Source organism: Schistocerca americana, chromosome 2, assembly GCF_021461395.2.
Source record: "Schistocerca americana isolate TAMUIC-IGC-003095 chromosome 2, iqSchAmer2.1, whole genome shotgun sequence".
NCBI lineage: Eukaryota > Metazoa > Arthropoda > Insecta > Orthoptera > Acrididae > Schistocerca > Schistocerca americana.
The window spans coordinates 692607552-692626535 of record NC_060120.1 but is presented as its reverse complement, the minus strand read 5'-3'; the positions used below and the strand labels follow the sequence as shown (position 1 = coordinate 692626535).

General features: G+C 38.2%; 1 protein-coding gene across 1 annotated transcript; it reads right to left on the bottom strand.

The window, feature by feature from the left end:
* Positions 1–5019: 5019 nt before the first annotated feature.
* Positions 5020–17212, bottom strand: LOC124594345. Its single transcript, XM_047132712.1, has 3 exons — positions 17156–17212; positions 13750–13977; positions 5020–5123 (listed from the first exon to the last, which is right to left on the bottom strand). The coding sequence occupies exons 1-3, from the start codon at positions 17210–17212 to the stop codon at positions 5031–5033; spliced, it is 378 nt and encodes a 125-aa protein (XP_046988668.1). The 3' UTR covers positions 5020–5030.
* Positions 17213–18984: the final 1772 nt, after the last annotated feature.

The window sequence follows — 18984 nt, the reverse complement described above, 5'->3', positions numbered from 1 at the left end:
TAAATGACTGTAAGAAATATAAAAAAAAATAACTGGGTAAATCATGAAGTAAAAGCAAAAAGAGAGAAACCTAGACTTTTACTATGTGCAGTGCTGAAGAATAACAAAAATAGCAGACTAAGGGTAAAATTTAAGAACTATCATGACTATTTCAAAGATCTACTATTAGAAAGTAACAGTAAATACTACCCACAGTGTTAAGGAACTCGACTAACATGGGCATAACTGTTTGTAAAATTATAAATAGCGTAAGAGATTGTAAGGACAGATCAGCTAGTGATTCTACAATCAACTATAAGGAGAGTATCATGAAATGCCAATATCAGATTGCAATTTTTTTTAATGAGTCCTTTTCTTCCATTTGAAAATACATCAACGACAATTTTAACAACCTTCAATATAATTATAAGATCATTTCAGCTAAATAAATCATATACTTGGTGCCAAATAACAGCAACAAAATAAAATACATAATATGGACACTAAAGAATACAAAATCAGCAGGCTATGATAGAGAATCTATCAACACATTAAAAAGGGAGGCATTCCCCTTTTTAGAAATAAATAATTTTTATGACATTAGCAAATTTTATCATTGATGAGAAATAATGATTGCCATAGAGAACAAGGAGTTAGCGAAATGTTCCTTGATCTAGAAAAAGCTTTTGATTGTGTCAACACCACCATATTACTTCACAAGCTGTGGAAGCTGCATATTTGAGGAACTGGCTGTGTGTTAATACAATCAATCATGAGTAACAGGAAACAATTTATGTTGCTTAAAACAAACTGTTGGTCTTCCAAGTCCAGAATTACTGACGTCAGATGTGGAGTATCTCAAGGTTCTGTGTTGGAGCCCCTTCCTTTTGTGACTTAAGTTATTGCTATAAAGTACAATTCTCTTAACTCTAAAAAGACATTCCATGGCCATTATACATAAACTATGCAAGCACGAAACCTATGATAGTGTGTTAACAATGAAATATTTAAGTATTTCAATTAAAGCTAGCTAAATGTAAATGCTTCAAAGCCTGCAATAATGGAATTTAACAGCAGGAAATAAATAGAATTTGGTATGAAATTATCCACAGCACAAAAGGGAAAATGGACAAGATTCTTGGGAATCACAAAGCAGGACAACCTCAAGTGGGATGTGCAAACGCTTATAGATTCCTAAGTCTGTAAGCTTTCTGAAAACATGTTTGCACTACACATGATTAGAAAATATTACAAGGATATGTACATACTAAAAACTGATTATCATTCTTTATTCTTGTCAAATTTAAACTATGCAGTAGAAATATGGGGTGCAATGACACAAACCAACCTAAGCATATTTTAACAGCACAGATAAAAGCTATCAGAACTATTTGTGGCGCTAAAATTAGAGAATGATGTTGAAATCTGTTTTCAAAATTGGGAGTGCTAACCAGTATAGATGTACATAAAGCAAAAATAGTATTTCTTGTGAAAACAATAAATCCAAGCTTTAACTGTGACCTACACCAGCATAATACAAGATAAAAATTCAGATACCGGGTAAATACCCACAGAACAGCATTGTATGAAAAAAAAAAAATGCACTTCATGCTGGGCTGAAGTTAGCCAGTGCCCAACCAAAAAGCCTCACAGCCCTTTATAACAGCAAATCAAAAGACAAACTAATAATAATCTTAATTGAAAATCCATTTTATTCCCTTGATAAGTTCTTTATTTCATTTTATTTTATTTATGTATTTATTTATCCATCCATAGACAGTAAATATTGTTTGGCTGTTGTCAAAAAGTACATGTAAAAAAATATTGTTTGGATGTTGTCAAAAAGTACATGTAAATTTAGGGAAACAATTTATGGAAAAGGAACATACAAAAAATTGCAAATAATAATACTTGGTCATACAAGACACAGTAATACAGCTTTATATACATATATACTAAGTATTGTAACTGCATAGTCTGTTTGCCCTAAGGCATTACTTTTGTCTTTCCTAAACAGGAAGCCCCTATATTCACTACAATAACTCAGCAAAGAGTTTTACCACACTCAACAGCTGTCTATCAGATGCACAAAATTAACAGAAACTTTAGGGGAAGAAAGACAGTGTTATCAGTTTGGCTATAATATAAACATTATCAGAATTATTTACTGGCCTAAACAGTCATTTACCAAGTAAAAACATTGTTCAAGTAGAAATGTTTTAAATTCTAATTTAAATCTGTCTTCATCTTCTAACTTTCTGATGTTGGCTGGCAATATATTGTACAGTTTTGTACCAGTATGGCTCGCATGGCTTTGTGTGTGTGTTCTTTCTGTTCGCTGAGTACCAAGTGCGGTGGTATTTCGGGTATTGTAGTTATGCAAGTTGGCATTTGTCTGAAAATCTGTAAGGTGGGTCCTAACATATAAAACATGGTACTGTTAGAACTTTAAGCCTGTTGAGTAAGGATTTGAATTGTGTCTGTGGATGACTGTGTGTTGTTATTCGGGTAGCCCTCTTCTGTAATAGAAAGATTTGTTTTAGATGGCAAGTAGTGGAACCCCAAAATATTATTCCGTATGTTGCAAAGAGACTGAAAATAGCCAAGATATGCCATCCTGGCACCTTCTGCAGTTCAAACATTTGTGATAATTCTAAGAGCAAAACAGGCTGAGTTAAGTTTCTGCACAAGTTTCATTACATGGTCATTAAAAATAAGAGTTTCATCTACATGAATCCCCAGCAATTTTGCTGATACCACTCTGTCTATGGCCTTGTCAGCCAACAACAGATTAATATTTACACTTTGACATTTTCTCAAATTGCATATAATTTGTTTTATTTGCATTTAACGTCAACCGGTTGAACCAAGTGTGGACATTCTTTATTAATTGATCCGTAGTTGTTTGCAGCATTTGCTTTGGTGCACCTATTATCACACTAGTGTCATCTGCGAATCGTATGGCCTTTGCTGCTCCATCTGAGGTATGAATGTCATTTATGTAGACAAGGAACAACAAGGGAACTAGAATACTACCTTGTGGCACTCCTATTTCCACTTTTTTTTTTTTTTGTATCTGATACTAAATTTATTTTGTGGTTGGAGTAATCTGACATCAGTCCTACATTCTGTGTTCTATTTTGTAGGTATGATTCAAACCACTTTTTCCCTGTCCCATGAATACCTAATGCTTCTAGTTTTTCTAAAAGAATGCCATGAGCGACAGTGTCAAATACTTTGTAGACATCTAAATCTATTCCTACTGTGCTATTGTCTTTTTCTAGATTTTGATTATTTGTTCAGTGTAGCACATTAGTGCTGTCTCTGAATTTTTACCTGCCTGGAAGCCATGCTGATTTCTATACAGTAACTTACAGTTATTTAGATATTTGTTGATTCTGTCATCCATTAATTTTTCTATTATTTTGGAAAATCCTGGAAAGAGGGATATTGGCCGCTAGTTTTCTACCTTATGCTTGTTCCTGTTTTTGAATAATGGCTTCAATTCTGACATTTTCTTTCGTTCCAGAAACACTCCTTCACTAAAAGATAAGTTGGCTATGTATGCCAAGGGCCTTGCGATTTGTGCACCTGTCATTATTATGATATAAACAGGCACCTCATCTAATCCTGGTGACATTTTAGGTTTCAAGCTTTTTATTACTTTAAACACTTCATGATCGTCTGCTGGATCCATACTCATGCTACGAGCAGCTTTCGGAAATTCTATTTTTCTTGGTTTGTAAATTTTGAGCTTAATGAAGTTGTTGCATTTATGAAATAATTGTTGATGTAATTTGGCAAATCTTGTTTTTTAATATCAATGTTTTCTGTGTTTTTTAGAATGATATCCCTGTCTTTGCATCTCTTTCCTGTTTCAGTCTTCACAGTACCCCATATAGCTTTTGATTTGTTATCAGACTGTCTTATTAAGTTGTCATTACTCATAAATTATGCCTTGGCTATTACTTTTCGATACACCCTCTTGTAATTCTTAACATATTCTATAAATGTGGATCTGTAGATGTCTTCAATTTTGAATTTAGTCTGTTTAGAGTTCCACAAGAAGTTTTTGATCCAGCTGTGAGCCAAGAACTTTGCTTTGTATTGTGATGTGGTGTGATTCTTGACAGCTTCTTTGGAAAGCACATTTAGAAATATCCCATGAAAATTGAAGAAAAAGTGTTATACGCATTGTATTTGTTAGGGACAGCACTTCTGCCCAGGACTCGCTAGTTAGGATATTCGTAAATTCTACACAGTTTTCAGTGGAAAATTTTCTTTAATACATGAAGTACATTTTTTCTTGTCAGTGGCACGAAGGAATTTTGAGGACAAGAGCATTATGGTCTGATAATCCCAAATCAGTATTTGTTACTTCTACTTCTGTGGATTGTACATTTGAAAATAATTTGAAGTCATTTTGACTATTTTTCGACTGTGACTGTCTCAAGAAACATGTAAAGGTTTTTTTAATTACTGCTACCAGTCACAAACATTGTTAACTATTGTATTATTTATTTATTTTGCTACATGTTTCGAGGGAATACCTCATCTAACCACAGCATTTATGAAAAGACTATGTAACATCAGTATAATCTTATCGTGAAATTGTCTTTGTAATGCCATTTAGCCTGAAGATAAGGTACTCCCTGGAAACATGTAGCAAAATTAATAAATAATACAATAGTTAACAGAGTTTGTGACTGGTAACAGTAATTCAAAAAACCTTTAGACATTTGAAAATATATTATCTATAAGACTGTTTGTATTATATGTTATTCTTGTGGGTTTGTGTATGTGCAGAAACAGATTGAAACTACATAATAGAGTTAGGAACTGATTTTTTAGCCTACTTTCATTCATAAGATTTATGTTGAAAACCCCACAGACAACTACAGCGGCTTTTTTTGGTGAAAAGAACGTTAAGCAGTGTTTCTAATTGATTAATGAATATGTCTGTATCCCCAGTAGGTAGTCTGTATATTGCTATGACTACGACTTTTCACTCTATTTCATACAACTTTATAGCTGCTGCTTAAACAAGATACTTACTCTTCAGGTTTTTCTGTTGGGACTTTTACCTGCAATGCTTTATATGGAGGACACTCAACAGTATCAGTTTTTTCTGGTTGGTAACGAACCTGAAATTTTTAACAAAACTTAATGTAGCCAGTGAATAAATAATAAACTATGATGAATATGGTATGTGACATTGTTGTATTATTTATAAACACAAATAAATAGAAGAAAGTGATGAACCTAGGGACGTCTTTCTTTTGTAAACATGTTGATCAAATAAATGAAAAAAAGAAAATTGTTTTTTACTTTCTGGATAAGAGGATGAGTGAACCCAGTATTACGCGACAGAGAGAGACCTACAAGAAATGGGGATCAGTTGGAAAAACATCCTCACACTAAATAAGAAACTGAAAAAACTCTGGGATCATGAAGGAAAAAACTAAGATTAAAACTAGAATTTACAAGGACAGAAAAGAGTAATATCAGTAACAAATGTATTAGGCAACTTTAGACCTCAAGGAAAATGAGAGTGAGAACAACATGGTATTTTTCCAGCTGGAATAAATGAAGAAGAAGAAGGAGGAGGAGGAGGAGGAGGAAGAGGAGCAGAAGAAGAAGAAGAAGAAGAAGAAGATGGTAGAAGAGAAGAAGAAATAGTAGTACACAGAGCTATGTTAACAGCAGTTTAATAGTTAAACTGGAAAAGCAGACTCTTTTATTTGTGGCATTTTTCTGCTATGTAATATGTTATTTGAAACTGCTCAAACTTACAGACATATAGCACAGTAAACTTAAATTAAAAATTATACTTTCCCATTACTTGAAGTATGAAAAGTGTTCTAAAACAAATCGGACATTCTGTTCATATACTTTAAATCATAGTCAAATATGTTTTGCTATATAATATTCCAAAAAATATTTTCTTTCAATTACAAAATTGATTTTCATGCTAATATTAACAGTGATTATTTATTTCGTATTGAATATTATACATCTATCATCTCTATGGTAAACGAATTATAGAAGCAAATTACATGAACTTATGCCATGTCAATTTTTCTGAAATTTTCTATGAAAGTAAATTTTTGTACAGTAATGAATTTAAAACCCAAACCAAGCCTACTTGACTAAAACATAATTATAAATTCATATTCAAGTGCAAATGAGATTTGACATGTTACCACTTATCTACAAAATATGTGTTCTATATATGTACAGTGTATCATGGTAATCGTTAGCTGTGGAATTGATAATTCACACTGAAGAGCCAAAGAAAGTGGTACACATGCCTGATATCGTGTAGGGGCCCCGCAAGCATGCAGAACTGCTGCAACACGACATGGCATGGACTCGACTAATGTCTGAAGTAGTGCTGGAGGGAGCTGACACCATGAATCCTGTAGGGTTGTCCGTAAATCTGTAAGAATGTGAGGGGACGGAGATCTCTTCTAAACAGCACATTGCAAGGCATCCCAGATATGCACAGTAATGTTCATGTCTGGAAAGTTTGGTGGCTAGCGGAAGTGTTTCAACTCAGAAGAGTGTTCCTGGAGCCACTCTGCAGCAATTCTGGACATTTGGGGTATTGCATAGTCCTGCTGAAATTGCCCAAGTCTTTCAAAATGCCCAATGAACATGAATGGATGCAGGTGATCAAACAGGATGCTTAAGTATGTGTCACCTGTCAGAGTTGTACCTAGACATATCAGGGGTCCCATATGACTCCAGAGCCTCCACCAGCTTGAACAGTCAACTGCTGACATGCAGGATCCATGGATTCATGAGGTTGTCTCCATACCTGTACACATCCATCTGCTCAATACAATTTGAAACAAGACTCTTCCGACCAGGCAACATGTTTCCAGGCATCAACAGTCCAATGTCAGTGTGGATGGGCCCAGGAAAGGTGTAAAGCTTTGGGCATGCAGTCATCAAGGGTACAAGAGTGAGCCATTGGCTCTGAAAGCCCATATCGATTATGTTTTGTTGAATGATTTGCACACTGACACTGGTTGATGCCCTGGCACTGAAATCTGCAGCAATTTGCAGAAGTATTGCATTTTTGTCACACTAAACGATTCTCTTCAGTTGTCGTTGGTCCTATTCTTGCAGGATCTTTTTCCAGCTACAGCAATGCTGGAGATCTGATGTTTTACCAGATTCCCGATGTTCATGGTCGTATGGGAAAATCCCCACTGTATCGCTACCTCAGAGATGCTGTGTCCCATTGCTCATGCGCTGACTATAACAACACATTCAAACTCACTTACATTTTGATAACCTGCCATTGTAGCAAAAGTAACTGATCCAACAACTGCAGCAGACACTTGTTGTCTTATATAGGTGTTGCCGACCCCAGCCCCATATTCTGCTTGTTTACATATCTCTGTATTTGAATTTGCCTATACCAGTTTCTTTGGCTCTTTAGTGTAGTAATATTTTTCCTTGTTCAGCTACAGAGGGGTGATTTTAAATGGCTCAAAATAGGTTTTGTGTTGTCATTATCACTTTCATTGTAATTTTTCAGAATAGGAAACCTCTTTCTCAATTCTCATTTAACTACAGGAAATTGCTATGTACAGCCACTTGTGTATAGGATGTAAAGTACTTCATGTGCATTGTCAGTTTACGGCCAAAAGGTTTGTCAGTAAATAACATAGAATGGTTGACCTAAATTTAAATAATGTAAAAGACCATCTGACCAAGTGCTGTCCCACGTGTGAATGAACTACATTAATTTTGCAACTGAGAGCATGATTTATGCAGCAGTCTTTTTCAAAAAATCTTTACTTTGGTTCCAACTCATCCTGTTACAGAATTACAAGATACTGTGCTGATGATGACATGCGATGTTGGTATTTCATGATTCTGCATTGAATATAATGTCTCCAGAGTCCAGATCTGTTATTTATCTGTTGCAGGTAATGAGTAAACTTCTGCACTGTCACAGCTGTTGTCTTGAGCTTGATACGGGGCTACAATTCCAGAGTGTGCACAGTTTGAAATATGTGGCAGTGATGTATTTATGAAGTATATTCAACTATACAGTTACCTAAACTGTGGCACCCATAGAACAGTTTCAGTTTAATGATCAAGACTACACAGTTCAAGGCTCATTCACATCAAAGAACAGTCCTCAAACTGTGCTGACCTGATACAGAATACATGCATTTTTTCACCAGTGGCCCACCAATTTGCATCACTTATACACACAAACTATCTTACTTCATCCGCGAATAAAACCATGGTGCTGAGTTCAATCAATATTATTGCTACTTTCTGCACATCATTTCAATATGGGGCACATATTAATTTAAGTATTTCATCAGTGTATTTACGCACGAAAACCATCACACCAATCACAATGTCATGTCCAGTCATTGTTCTCCTTATCACTCTGCCACTCAATCATTCAGTTTCAGTAGTCAAAAATATGCTCTCTTATAATGTAGATATACATACACAAGTGCATTGAAACATTTATGCCCAGATAGATGTATTATTTGAATGTACTGACATTTATTACTAAATATGATGAATAAAACAAAATAAAAAGGAGCAAATTATTTATATAATTTCTTAAGAGCTATATCCTTACAAGCACAAGAAATTGTGCAGTGAATTGGTGTGCACCACTGTGATGTTATTTGGACATTCAACCACAGAGAGAAAAAACTGAAGATAAGCCTCTAGTGGTTGTCCATAATCAATAACGCCTGCTGGTGACCACTGCCTACAAATTATGGCTCTGTGTTTATATTAACCACAATAAATAACATATGTTTGGAATGCTGTATAAGAACAAAATTTGTTTCACAGCTTAACATTTACACAATATTAATGTGTGCACAGAACATGAGTGAATGCTAATGGTACCAGAAACTAATTGAAATGTGCCACTTGGCTTGAACAGCGATCCACTGAGCCACACTACATTTGAACCAATCATTGGACTTCTGCTCCCACATAGAGCCTCTCTTCCCCCCCCCCCCCCCCCTCATATAAACTGCCAGCTTCAGTTGTGCTTCCTGAGGCCTGAGGCATGTCCTGGAAAGGTGTCATCAGGAGTTCTCAATATGGTGGTGGTGTAGGCGTTGCTGAAATGGGCAGCTTTATGACTTCGCTCATCTCATATGATGACAGGGGACAGTGGTCCTGAGATGATAGCTTATCAATAGGCTGTACCCTTTCAAGTGACACTGTTGTAGGCTCTGCTACTGTATAATATTTGCTTAATATGTTCATTATGCTTCAAAACTTGGTAAGGTCAAGCATAAGAAGGTTGTAATGTTCAATGTACAGTGTCTGTGCTCGACATAACATGTGAGTACTTATTCAAATTTTTCTGATTGAAAATATTGGTATTTCCTTGGCAAGATGCCAGTGTTCGGTGAAGCATGGAGTTTGACTCTAAACTTATTGAAGTAGAAACAGCAATACTGGTGCAGAGAGGTGCTATTGAGGTAGGAAAAACTCAGATGGAAGCTGCAGTGTCTCTCTATAGATCATTAGAGCCATTGAAGAGGTAATATCTTGCTTGACTGCAGTGCAGAGTCAAGTATCATTAGCGCTAGTGCTACTGTCCAAATAAGATCATATCTCATAACATGGCTCTGAGCATCTTATGGCAGCACTCTTCCATGCTGTTGCTGACTAGGTGACAACTAGTGGTGTGATGGTATTGGAATCTATATAATTTAGTAAGTTGAGGAGTTGGACAGACTCAAACTGCCATCCTTGGCTTGTTGTGACATGTACTGGGCAGTGATAGTTCTGTGGGTAACTTCTGCTACTCTGCTTGTAAATGGATATAACCTGTGCTTTCTTCCAGTTGCTGGGTATGGACCATATATTTGTTCACAGATATACAGTATATTGTGGTTAAGAAAGGAGTAACTGGATTACTAATTCTGTACATGGGCTTTATTCAATTATTGCAATAACAGTTGTTTTTCAGTGCCACTAACACTAATATCTATAGCACTTTTCTTTCCAGTGATATGAGAATGAAAAGGAGGTTGTGCTCCTGAATCTTCCTTTGTAAAGGGATCTTTGATAATGGGTATAGACCCTCATCAGTTGCTGTGTTATCAATGAGTGTCTATGCACTAACTTTGGTGCCACTGGCAGCTTTTAATATATGACTAGAATTTCTTGCACCTTTGTGAGAGATGTTCTGATAAGATTTCACATATTTCCATTTCCTGCATAATAAAAGTTCAGTGACTGAGTATGTCTGTTGCCATCATATCATTAACTGAAGAATGTTGTTGTTGTTGTTGTGGTCGTCAGTCCTGAGACTGGTTTGATGCAGCTCTCCATGCTACTCTATCCTGTGCAAGCTTCTTCATCTCCCAGTACTTACTGCAACCTACGTCCTTCTGAATCTGCTTAGTGCATTCATCTCTTGGTCTCCCTCAAAGATTTTTACCCTCCACACTGCCCTCCAGTGCTAAATTTGTGATCCCTTGATGCCTCAGAAAATGTCCTACCAACCCGCCCCTTCTTCTTGTCAAGTTCAACCACAAACTCCTCTTCTCCCCAATTCTATTCAATACATACATCTTGCTCACCGGATGGTAGAGTTTTGTCAGGACTGGCTCTCCCAAGGCTGTCAGTAGTTCTAATGGAATGTTGTCTACTCCCGGGGCCTTGTTTCGACTCAGGTCTTTCAGTGCTCTGTCAAACTCTTCACGCAGTATTGTATCTCCCATTTCGTATTCATCTACATTCTCTTCCATTTCCAGAATATTGTACTCAAGTATGTCGCCCTTGTATAGACCCTCTATATACTCCTTCCATCTTTCTGCTTTCCCTTCTTTGCTTAGAACTGGGTTTCCATCTGAGCTCTTGATATTCATACAAGTGGTTCTCTTTTCTCCAAAGGTCTCTTTAATTTTCCTGTAGGCAGTATCTATCTTACCCCTAGTGAGCTAAGCCTCTACATCCTTACATTTGTCCTCTAGCCATCCCTGCTTAGCCATTTTGCACTTCCTGTCGATCTCATTTTTGAGACGTTTGCATTCCTTTTTGCCTGCTTCATTTACTGCATTTTTATATTTTCTCCTTTCATCAATTAAATTCAATATTTCTTCTGTTACCCAAGGATTTCTACTAGCCCTCGTCTTTTTACCTACTTGATCCTCTGCTGCCTTCACTACTTCATCCCTAAGAGCTACCCATTCTTCTTCTACTGTATTTCTTTCCCCTATGTGTGACAATTGTTCCCTTATGCTCTCCCTGAAACTCTGTACAACCTCTGGTTTAATCAGTTTGTCCAGATCCCATCTCCTTAAATTCCCACCTTTTTGCAGTTTCTTCAGTTTTAATCTACAGCTCATAACCAATAGATTGTGGTCAGAGTCCACATCTGCCCCTGGAAATGTCTTACAGTTTAATACCTGGTTCCTAAATCTCTGTCTTACCATTAGATAATCTATCTGATACCTTCTATTATTTCCAGGATTCCTCCATGTGTACAACCTTCTTTTATGATTCTTGAACCAAGTGTTAGTTATGATTAAGTTATGCTCTGTGCAAAATTCTACCAGATGGCTTCCTCTTTCATTTCTTTCCCCCAATCCATATTCACCTACTATGTTTCCTTCTCTCCCTTTTCCTACTCTCGAATTTCAGTCACCCATGACTATTAAATTTTCGTCTCCCTTCACTACCTGAATAATTTCTTTTATCTCGTCATACATCATCAATTTCTTCATCATCTGCAAAGGTAGTTGGAATATAATCTTGTACTATTGTAGTAGGTGTGGGCTTCGTGTCTATCTTGGCCACAATAATGCGTTCACTATGCTGTTTGTAGTAGCTTACCCACACTCCTATTTTCCTATTCATTATTAAAGCTACTCCTGCATTACCCCTATTTGATTTTGTATTTATAACCCTGTGTTCACCTGACCAAAAGTCTTGTTCCTTCTGCCACCGAACTTCACTAATTCCCACTATATCTGACTTTAATCTATCCATTTCCCTTTTTAAATTTTCTAACCTACCTGCCTGATTAAGGGATCTGACATTCCACGCTCTAATCTGCAGATTGCCAGTTTTCTTTCTCCTGATAACGACGTCCTCTTGAATAGTCCCCACCCGGAGATCCGAATGGGGGACTATTTTACCTCCGGAATATTTTACCCAAGAGGACGCCATCATCATTTAACCATACAGTAAAGCTGCATGCCCTCGGGAAGAATTACGGCTGTAGTTTCCCCTTGCTTTTAGCCGTTCGCAGTACCAGCACAGCAAGGCCGTTTTGGTTAATGTTACAAGGCCAGATCAGTCAATCATCCAGACTGTTGCCCCTGCAACTACTGAAAAGGCTGCTGCCCCTCTTAAGGATATTTAAATGAAAATATGAAAATATGGAAGCCTAAAATAACCAAACAGTGGAAAAAAATAAATTTCTCAACTATTCATTTACAATGTTGTAGTGTGCTACAATGTTTCTTCATGGTTTCATTCACTGGATACCAATGAATTCGGTTGCATATTCTTAAAACCAATCCCCAAACAGACTACAGAAACAACTGAATCTCCTACTTTTCTTTCATGGGCTATATTCAGTCTTTAAAATGCAAAGGAAACAATTTATGGATGTAGTAATACTGTAATAAATGCTGAGATAACCACGTACATGATGTTGGTTAAATCAGGCCACTTTAGATTGAAAACAATACCAGATAATGTAAAAATATTTCTTAAAGGGAGAGAACTCCTGTCTAAACTTATTTTGCTTGCAACATCAAAGGGTTAATTACAATGTTCTTAAAAGGTGCTGAGGGCTTCTTTGTTTGCAAGCACATTGTCTCCATTCCTTCAGGATTTTTGTTTTCCTTTTTAATAAGTCCTCAGTTATCACAGTTGCAAATATTACAGTAGGCAAGAAACTTACTGTAATAATTTTAATGAAATTTGTGTCATTTGACTGTTTGTTTTAATATCCATTTATTTCATACTATCACGATTTCACCTTTTATATGTTATTATTGAAAATGGCACTATTACAACATATATCTGGTCATATACACCAATCATCACATCATAGAATGTAGTACAAACTAAAATTATATAGTGGGACTGACACTGTACATAGCAGAAACACTTTATCACACTGTGTTGTGTTTATGATGACCAAAACTCAGCTATAGCATGCACAGTGTCAGCTGAAACATCTGCTTTCAGTTCATACTCACGTCCCATAATGCAACACTGGTTTGTGTGACCTGATGTGTGTCATAATATTTTGATGATGACATAGCATTTAAACATGTCGGACATAATGTGATCTTGATAATGGCACCACAGCTGAAACTGAAATAGTGTGAAATAAATGAATATTAAAACACATACTCAAATAGTGGAAATTCCATACATAGAATACTCATGACTGTGGTCCCTGATGAAAGAAAAATCATTCACATAATCAGTTCTTAAACTCAGTTGTAAAATGAAAAACACATGTTGTGGCAGCCCATGTTACATAATACACAAGACTAGTTCTGAAAAAAAAAAGGAGGTTCCAGTATTGTGACCTTCTGGGGGAGAGATTTTGAAATCTAGACTTCTTAAAACATTATTTTAATGTACTTCTGTGCATTTTAAAAGTGATTTTCTAACATTTGCACGGTAAAAAATGAAGTTCTATTCTACCACATCTTAAAATTTGCATTTCCCCACCCCCATGTTTCTTAAATGTTGTACATTCAAGTTACTAACTAAGTTTTGAAAGCTTACTTGATCTGCATTAGTCTCATATGTCGTATTTAAAACAGGTTTCTTGGGAATACAACGAGCAGCTTCCTTTGAATCTTTACCCCAAGTGGAGTTGTAAGTGTATGCAAGTAGTAGATCTAATTCATTCTTTCCAAGTACTTCAGCAGCATCGTCAAGAGAGAGTGCTGGTGCCATTACCACACGTGGTCGAGTTTTTCTTATGAGTTCATCATCCTCCCTTGATGGTTCCTGTGCAAGCATTTTAAAATATACGAGATCAATGAAAATGTGTGGATTGTATAAACAAAACTCAAAATTATTTATGAAGACATTCTGAGCTTATTAAAAACTGTTAAGCAAATTTGAAGTGAATATATTTATCAGTTTGGCAGAACTAATCTACAAAATGTGTGAGCAAACTTAAATAAAATAACATAAAATAAAGTGCTATGATCTAAAACTGTGAAATCCATGACCACCAAACTTTGTGTATAACAGGAGGTGTCCACATAAAATCTGTTTGCAACCATCCATAGAATGCACTCCCATGATTGTGCTAGAAATGTGAGTAATGTTTTCAAAACATTGTAAACCTCCATTATTGTCAGTGGATTGGAGACCTACCCAGACAGTCATGCATGTCAAAGTGCTGTTTCTGGGGCAGCAAGGTGTGCTGGTCCCAGATTGAAACCACCCTGCAAATTGATGATAGCAGTCGTGTTGGTGTGCTGATCAGTAGGGATTTGATTCTAGGCAGTTTCCCACATTCCACTAGGTGAACACTATGCTGGTACTGAGGTCCAGCTTCAGTTACACAGTTTGCAAAAATTAAAAAAAAAAATAATAACTTTTCTCACCCTCACATGAATCACAATATTGCTGACAGTCTCAGTGATTAATGGAGTGGTGACAGGAAAAGCAGCCAGCTGCTCTTTATGTTAACCATGCCAAACCTATTAATAGCCATGTCAACTCTATGCTAAAGCAGGAAATGTCACAATAAAAAGAACATTGCCAGTAGCCAAGAGTCAGTTTCCAAGTCATAGTTTACATGCAGCAGCACATATATTGAACAGGGTGTTATTGCTGTGATGTCTTGACTGTGTGTCTCAGATGCGGCAAGCCACAGTGAAGGATTTTATAAGCACTTTATTTGACCATTGACTACCACAGAAACTGCTTTGTTACTTTCAGTTTTGGTACTGCAATTTTTTTCCTCTGGTGTGCAATTAAATGTTGACAAACTTTATTACATGATCAGGACTCCTCAGAATGTATACAGTTCTGCCATAGTTTCTGTCTGCACATGCTCATTCTGCAGTCCACATGTGTGAAGATTTTCTTGTCCTCTCAAAGGAATTATTGTTCTTGATGTTGTTGCTTCAGCTATTGTCATTGTTTTGTTTAAGTGTGCTAATTATGATATCATTAGTACTCATTTATAAATGATTTGTCATTACACATAAACTTCTTAGAAATTGAAGTTCAGAGGAACAAAATTACAAGATACTTAACACATTGTATTATTACCAAATATAGAGAGCAAACCATGAACTACTGGTAGTAACTCAAGAGCAAAACTTTTGTCATTCTGATGTGCACAGATTGCAAATACTGTACACTGGTGTCATTGGATCAGAGGAGTGTTCTGCATGTCAAATTGAGCTACCCATTTCAGAGGCTGCTTGACAATATTTCATCTCACACAAATAGATGAAAGGGGCTACAGCATGACCTGTTTTCATTCGGACACTCCTTCCTTCCTTCCTTCCTAACTTCTTTCATTCATTCATCATTTTCCACAAAAAACAATCAAGAAGAAAAAGTTTCAGGGATGTGGAACAAGTTAAGATATGTTTTAGCAAAACACAAAAATATCATAGAAACGTAATCTGCAAGTTATATTAGCAATAAACTGCCATTATGTTACTAAATTTAATCATGTATATGAGAAAGAAAGTTGCTGTTTCAGAAAAGGCTTCTGCTTCCTCAGTTTACTAAATGGATGATGTTTATATCCTGTTGCTAGTTTAATATTTATTTGATCAAATTTGTGGGAATGTTAGTATTGCTGGCCAGACAACAGCTCGCAGTCTTATCCCTGATGGTTGACCATAGCAGTTCAGTTTGCTCTGTGACTTTAAGTGTGTTATACAGTGTATACTTGTATGTATCGATTTTATATAAAATAAAGTGTGTTGTATACTCTGTGCTACTGTTTTATCTATCACTCACTATCACTATGTACCAGAGTTCAAACTGGTGGCCTGGAACTTTGAGTGAACACTAAAATAGTGCAAATTTGCATCGTGACAATGTGGTCATCACACCATCGGTGTGTTATGCTGACCACAAATTTTGTTGAACTCTTGCACCCTTCACTGTTAACAGACATGGACAGTACTCTGTGTGTTACCCAAGTGATTAAAAGTGACAGTGACCTTTCTTACATTGCAACTTAATCAGAAATCGTAAGGGCACAACAGTGCAATGCAACTGACAATCCAGTTATTGATTTTGTTGCAGATTCTAGCAGTGCAACATCTGCCCCTACAATCTGTCAACGTTTTCATGACCTGGAGCACTGACCTGTGCCGACCACATTGTGACCGTTATTCTACACACCAGACACATGTGCACCCAATACACATGCTGCCTCATCTATGCTGCAAGGCCTGTCCTCCAGCCCATGCAGCCACCTGCATTACCAGCCAACACCCACCCACAGTCCTCTCCATGCTCTGCAGCCAAATTCCAAGCACATCACCAAACTGAACAGTCAACTGCTTTGCAGCTCACATTTCTGCCATTCCTCATGGACAACCCATGTCGGTGGTTCACGATCATCAAAAGCATGTTCACTCCAATGCCATCATCATGAACAACACAAAGTACACCACACTACTCATCCACCTTGACAGCCAAGTTAACGGTATCTATGACTCATCCTGGAACCACCATCTATGGACAAATAGGAGGCCATCAAAATAATGCTCTGACTCTCAAAGAGCAACTACACCAGGTAAATTTACAGGATGGCAACCCCTCCAAATTGCAGCAGCATCTTCACAGCAAAATATACCCACGTATCATGACCGATGAGATGGTTTATTCAAGCACCCATCCCAGGTGCAGGTGACTTTACCTGCCATTAGTAACCAGTCTCCCAAAGTCCGCCTGCTCTGGTTGAGCACATTTTTGCCATTTCTTGACATAGGCGTAACATCAAGAAAGCTCCCAACAGAGGTATGGATATGAAAACTGCACTGCCATGCACACGGCCTTATGTAGCCACTGAGAGTCACTGAGACTACTGGCCCCACCCGACACTGACTTTACAGCAGCCATTGCCTCTGATGTTCACAAAACAAACTCAGTTCCAGCTCTTACTCCCAGTACATCAGCAGCCGTGCATGTGCAGTCTTACCTCGGATGGTACAATGTCTGGTTCAGTGACACTGGGCACCTCTGTCATCAACCTCATGGCTACCCAAACTCACCTCACGGTCCGCAAGAGGTGCCCCAAAACCATGAACAATGTGTAAGCCACCTCAACACACACAAAGTTGCTATCTGCCTGCTAGCTTTCAAAGTCACTCCAAGCAACCATCTGTACGTCCTTGACCGCAACAGTGACTACATTTCCTGGTCGCAAGCAGATCACAGATCAGCACAGCGCCTCACTCACCTGCCTTGTCTACATCTTAAGACTCATTCCTTTGCTTGACAGCTGCTAATGGCTTTCCTATCTCTGTCAGGGATATCCAGACACAGACTCTAGACCTCGGCTTTGCAACAACCTTCATGTGATGTTCATCATTGCTGATGTTATGGAGCTGGTCCCGAGTGCTAATTTCCTACAAGCCTTTCATCTTGTGCCCTTACGGCTTGCAAACAAGTTCACTACATGCCTCCTGACCATCCTTCTGACAGTACACATGTCCAGCCACCCCAATGTGATGATGCTGACACTCCTATCCCTCAGTCAAGCACACAAAATCGTACATACAACAGTGTGTGGACTATGCTGACTACTTACTATGCACCTGTCGAGAGAATATTGGCACGTAAAAGATACTCAATCACCTCCAACAGGACAAAGTGTCCCTATGCAGAAGCAACTAAACAGAATTTGCAGAGGATCACTCCACTGTCGAACACCTCCATTCCTCACCTATCACCTACGCTTGTAGACCTGCACCTGTAACCCGACATCTCAAGTCCCCTGACACAGCTGCCCCTGCCTCACAGTTTATGCAGTTCACTACATCACCTGCCGCTTATTCCGTGCCTGCTCCTTCGCCACCTTCTATCATCTGTGGCACATTTGCACTACTACAACTCACCCCTTAAGCCTCCTCCCCCCCCCCCCCCCCAACCCTCATGCCCATATCAGATGATGCCTGCTGCACCATGCCACGTCTGCACCTGGTCTGCACCTGTACACTATCCGGATCCTGCTCCACGCCTGCACCTGTGCAGAATGATCTCGCCCACAACACACTCGCACCTGTGCAGTATGCCACTGCTCATGCTGAGCCAGTGTTTGCACCCAGATCTGCCTGCTGCACTGTGACCAACTGTCTGCAGCTAGCCGACCATGCCACACAAGTGCATACACCAGCCATCTGATGCCATTGCCTCCTGGGCCAAAACAGCAACTGCACAAAGTGCTGCTTGCTGTGCTGCATCTGAACCTCTTGACCAATACCATGCATGCACAGACTACCACCTTGCTCAGGCAAGCTGGCTCCAGTCTACAGCTGACATCTGACATCGTTTATGCTGCTCAGAACACTGACCTCCACATGGCTTGCGCTGACAAGCTCTCAACTAGGGGCTTGATCTTTTTATCTTGTCAGCCATCAACAACGGCATGGTGCACTCCATTAACTCTACACCCAGCCTGTCAATTAGCCAGTGCCCCAGACGTCTGCCCGCTGATCCCCTTGATCACCTCCAATCGGTGAAGGTGGCAGAGGACGAGTTGTTACAAGCTGAGATCATTCGCCCATCAGATAGCAGATAAGCCTCACTAATCCACCCCGTCCTTAAGGACAGCTTGTTCAGACTTCAGGGAGTCTATCATGCCATGAGTGTGTAGGTACTTGGTGAAAGACACCCCGGAATGGTAAAGTTAAAATTTATTAAAAAAAAAAAGAAACAGTGATAATGACAGAAGCAAAGACCGACCATAAGCAGCGGCAAAGACACTAGTTACGAATGTGCAATAAGGCACAGACAAATGAATAAAAA

Excerpts from the sequence above, each read along its gene's own strand:
- LOC124594345 (XM_047132712.1), bottom strand. The coding sequence starts at position 17,212 with ATGAGGTTGATGACAGAGGTGCCCAGTGTCACTGAACCAGACATTGTA. Across the intron at positions 13,978-17,155 it reads CAGACATTGTACCATCCGAG|GAACCATCAAGGGAGGATGA; the intron begins GTAAGACTGCAC and ends ATGCTTGCACAG. Across the intron at positions 5,124-13,749 it reads ATGAGACTAATGCAGATCAA|GTTCGTTACCAACCAGAAAA; the intron begins GTAAGCTTTCAA and ends TAAAAATTTCAG.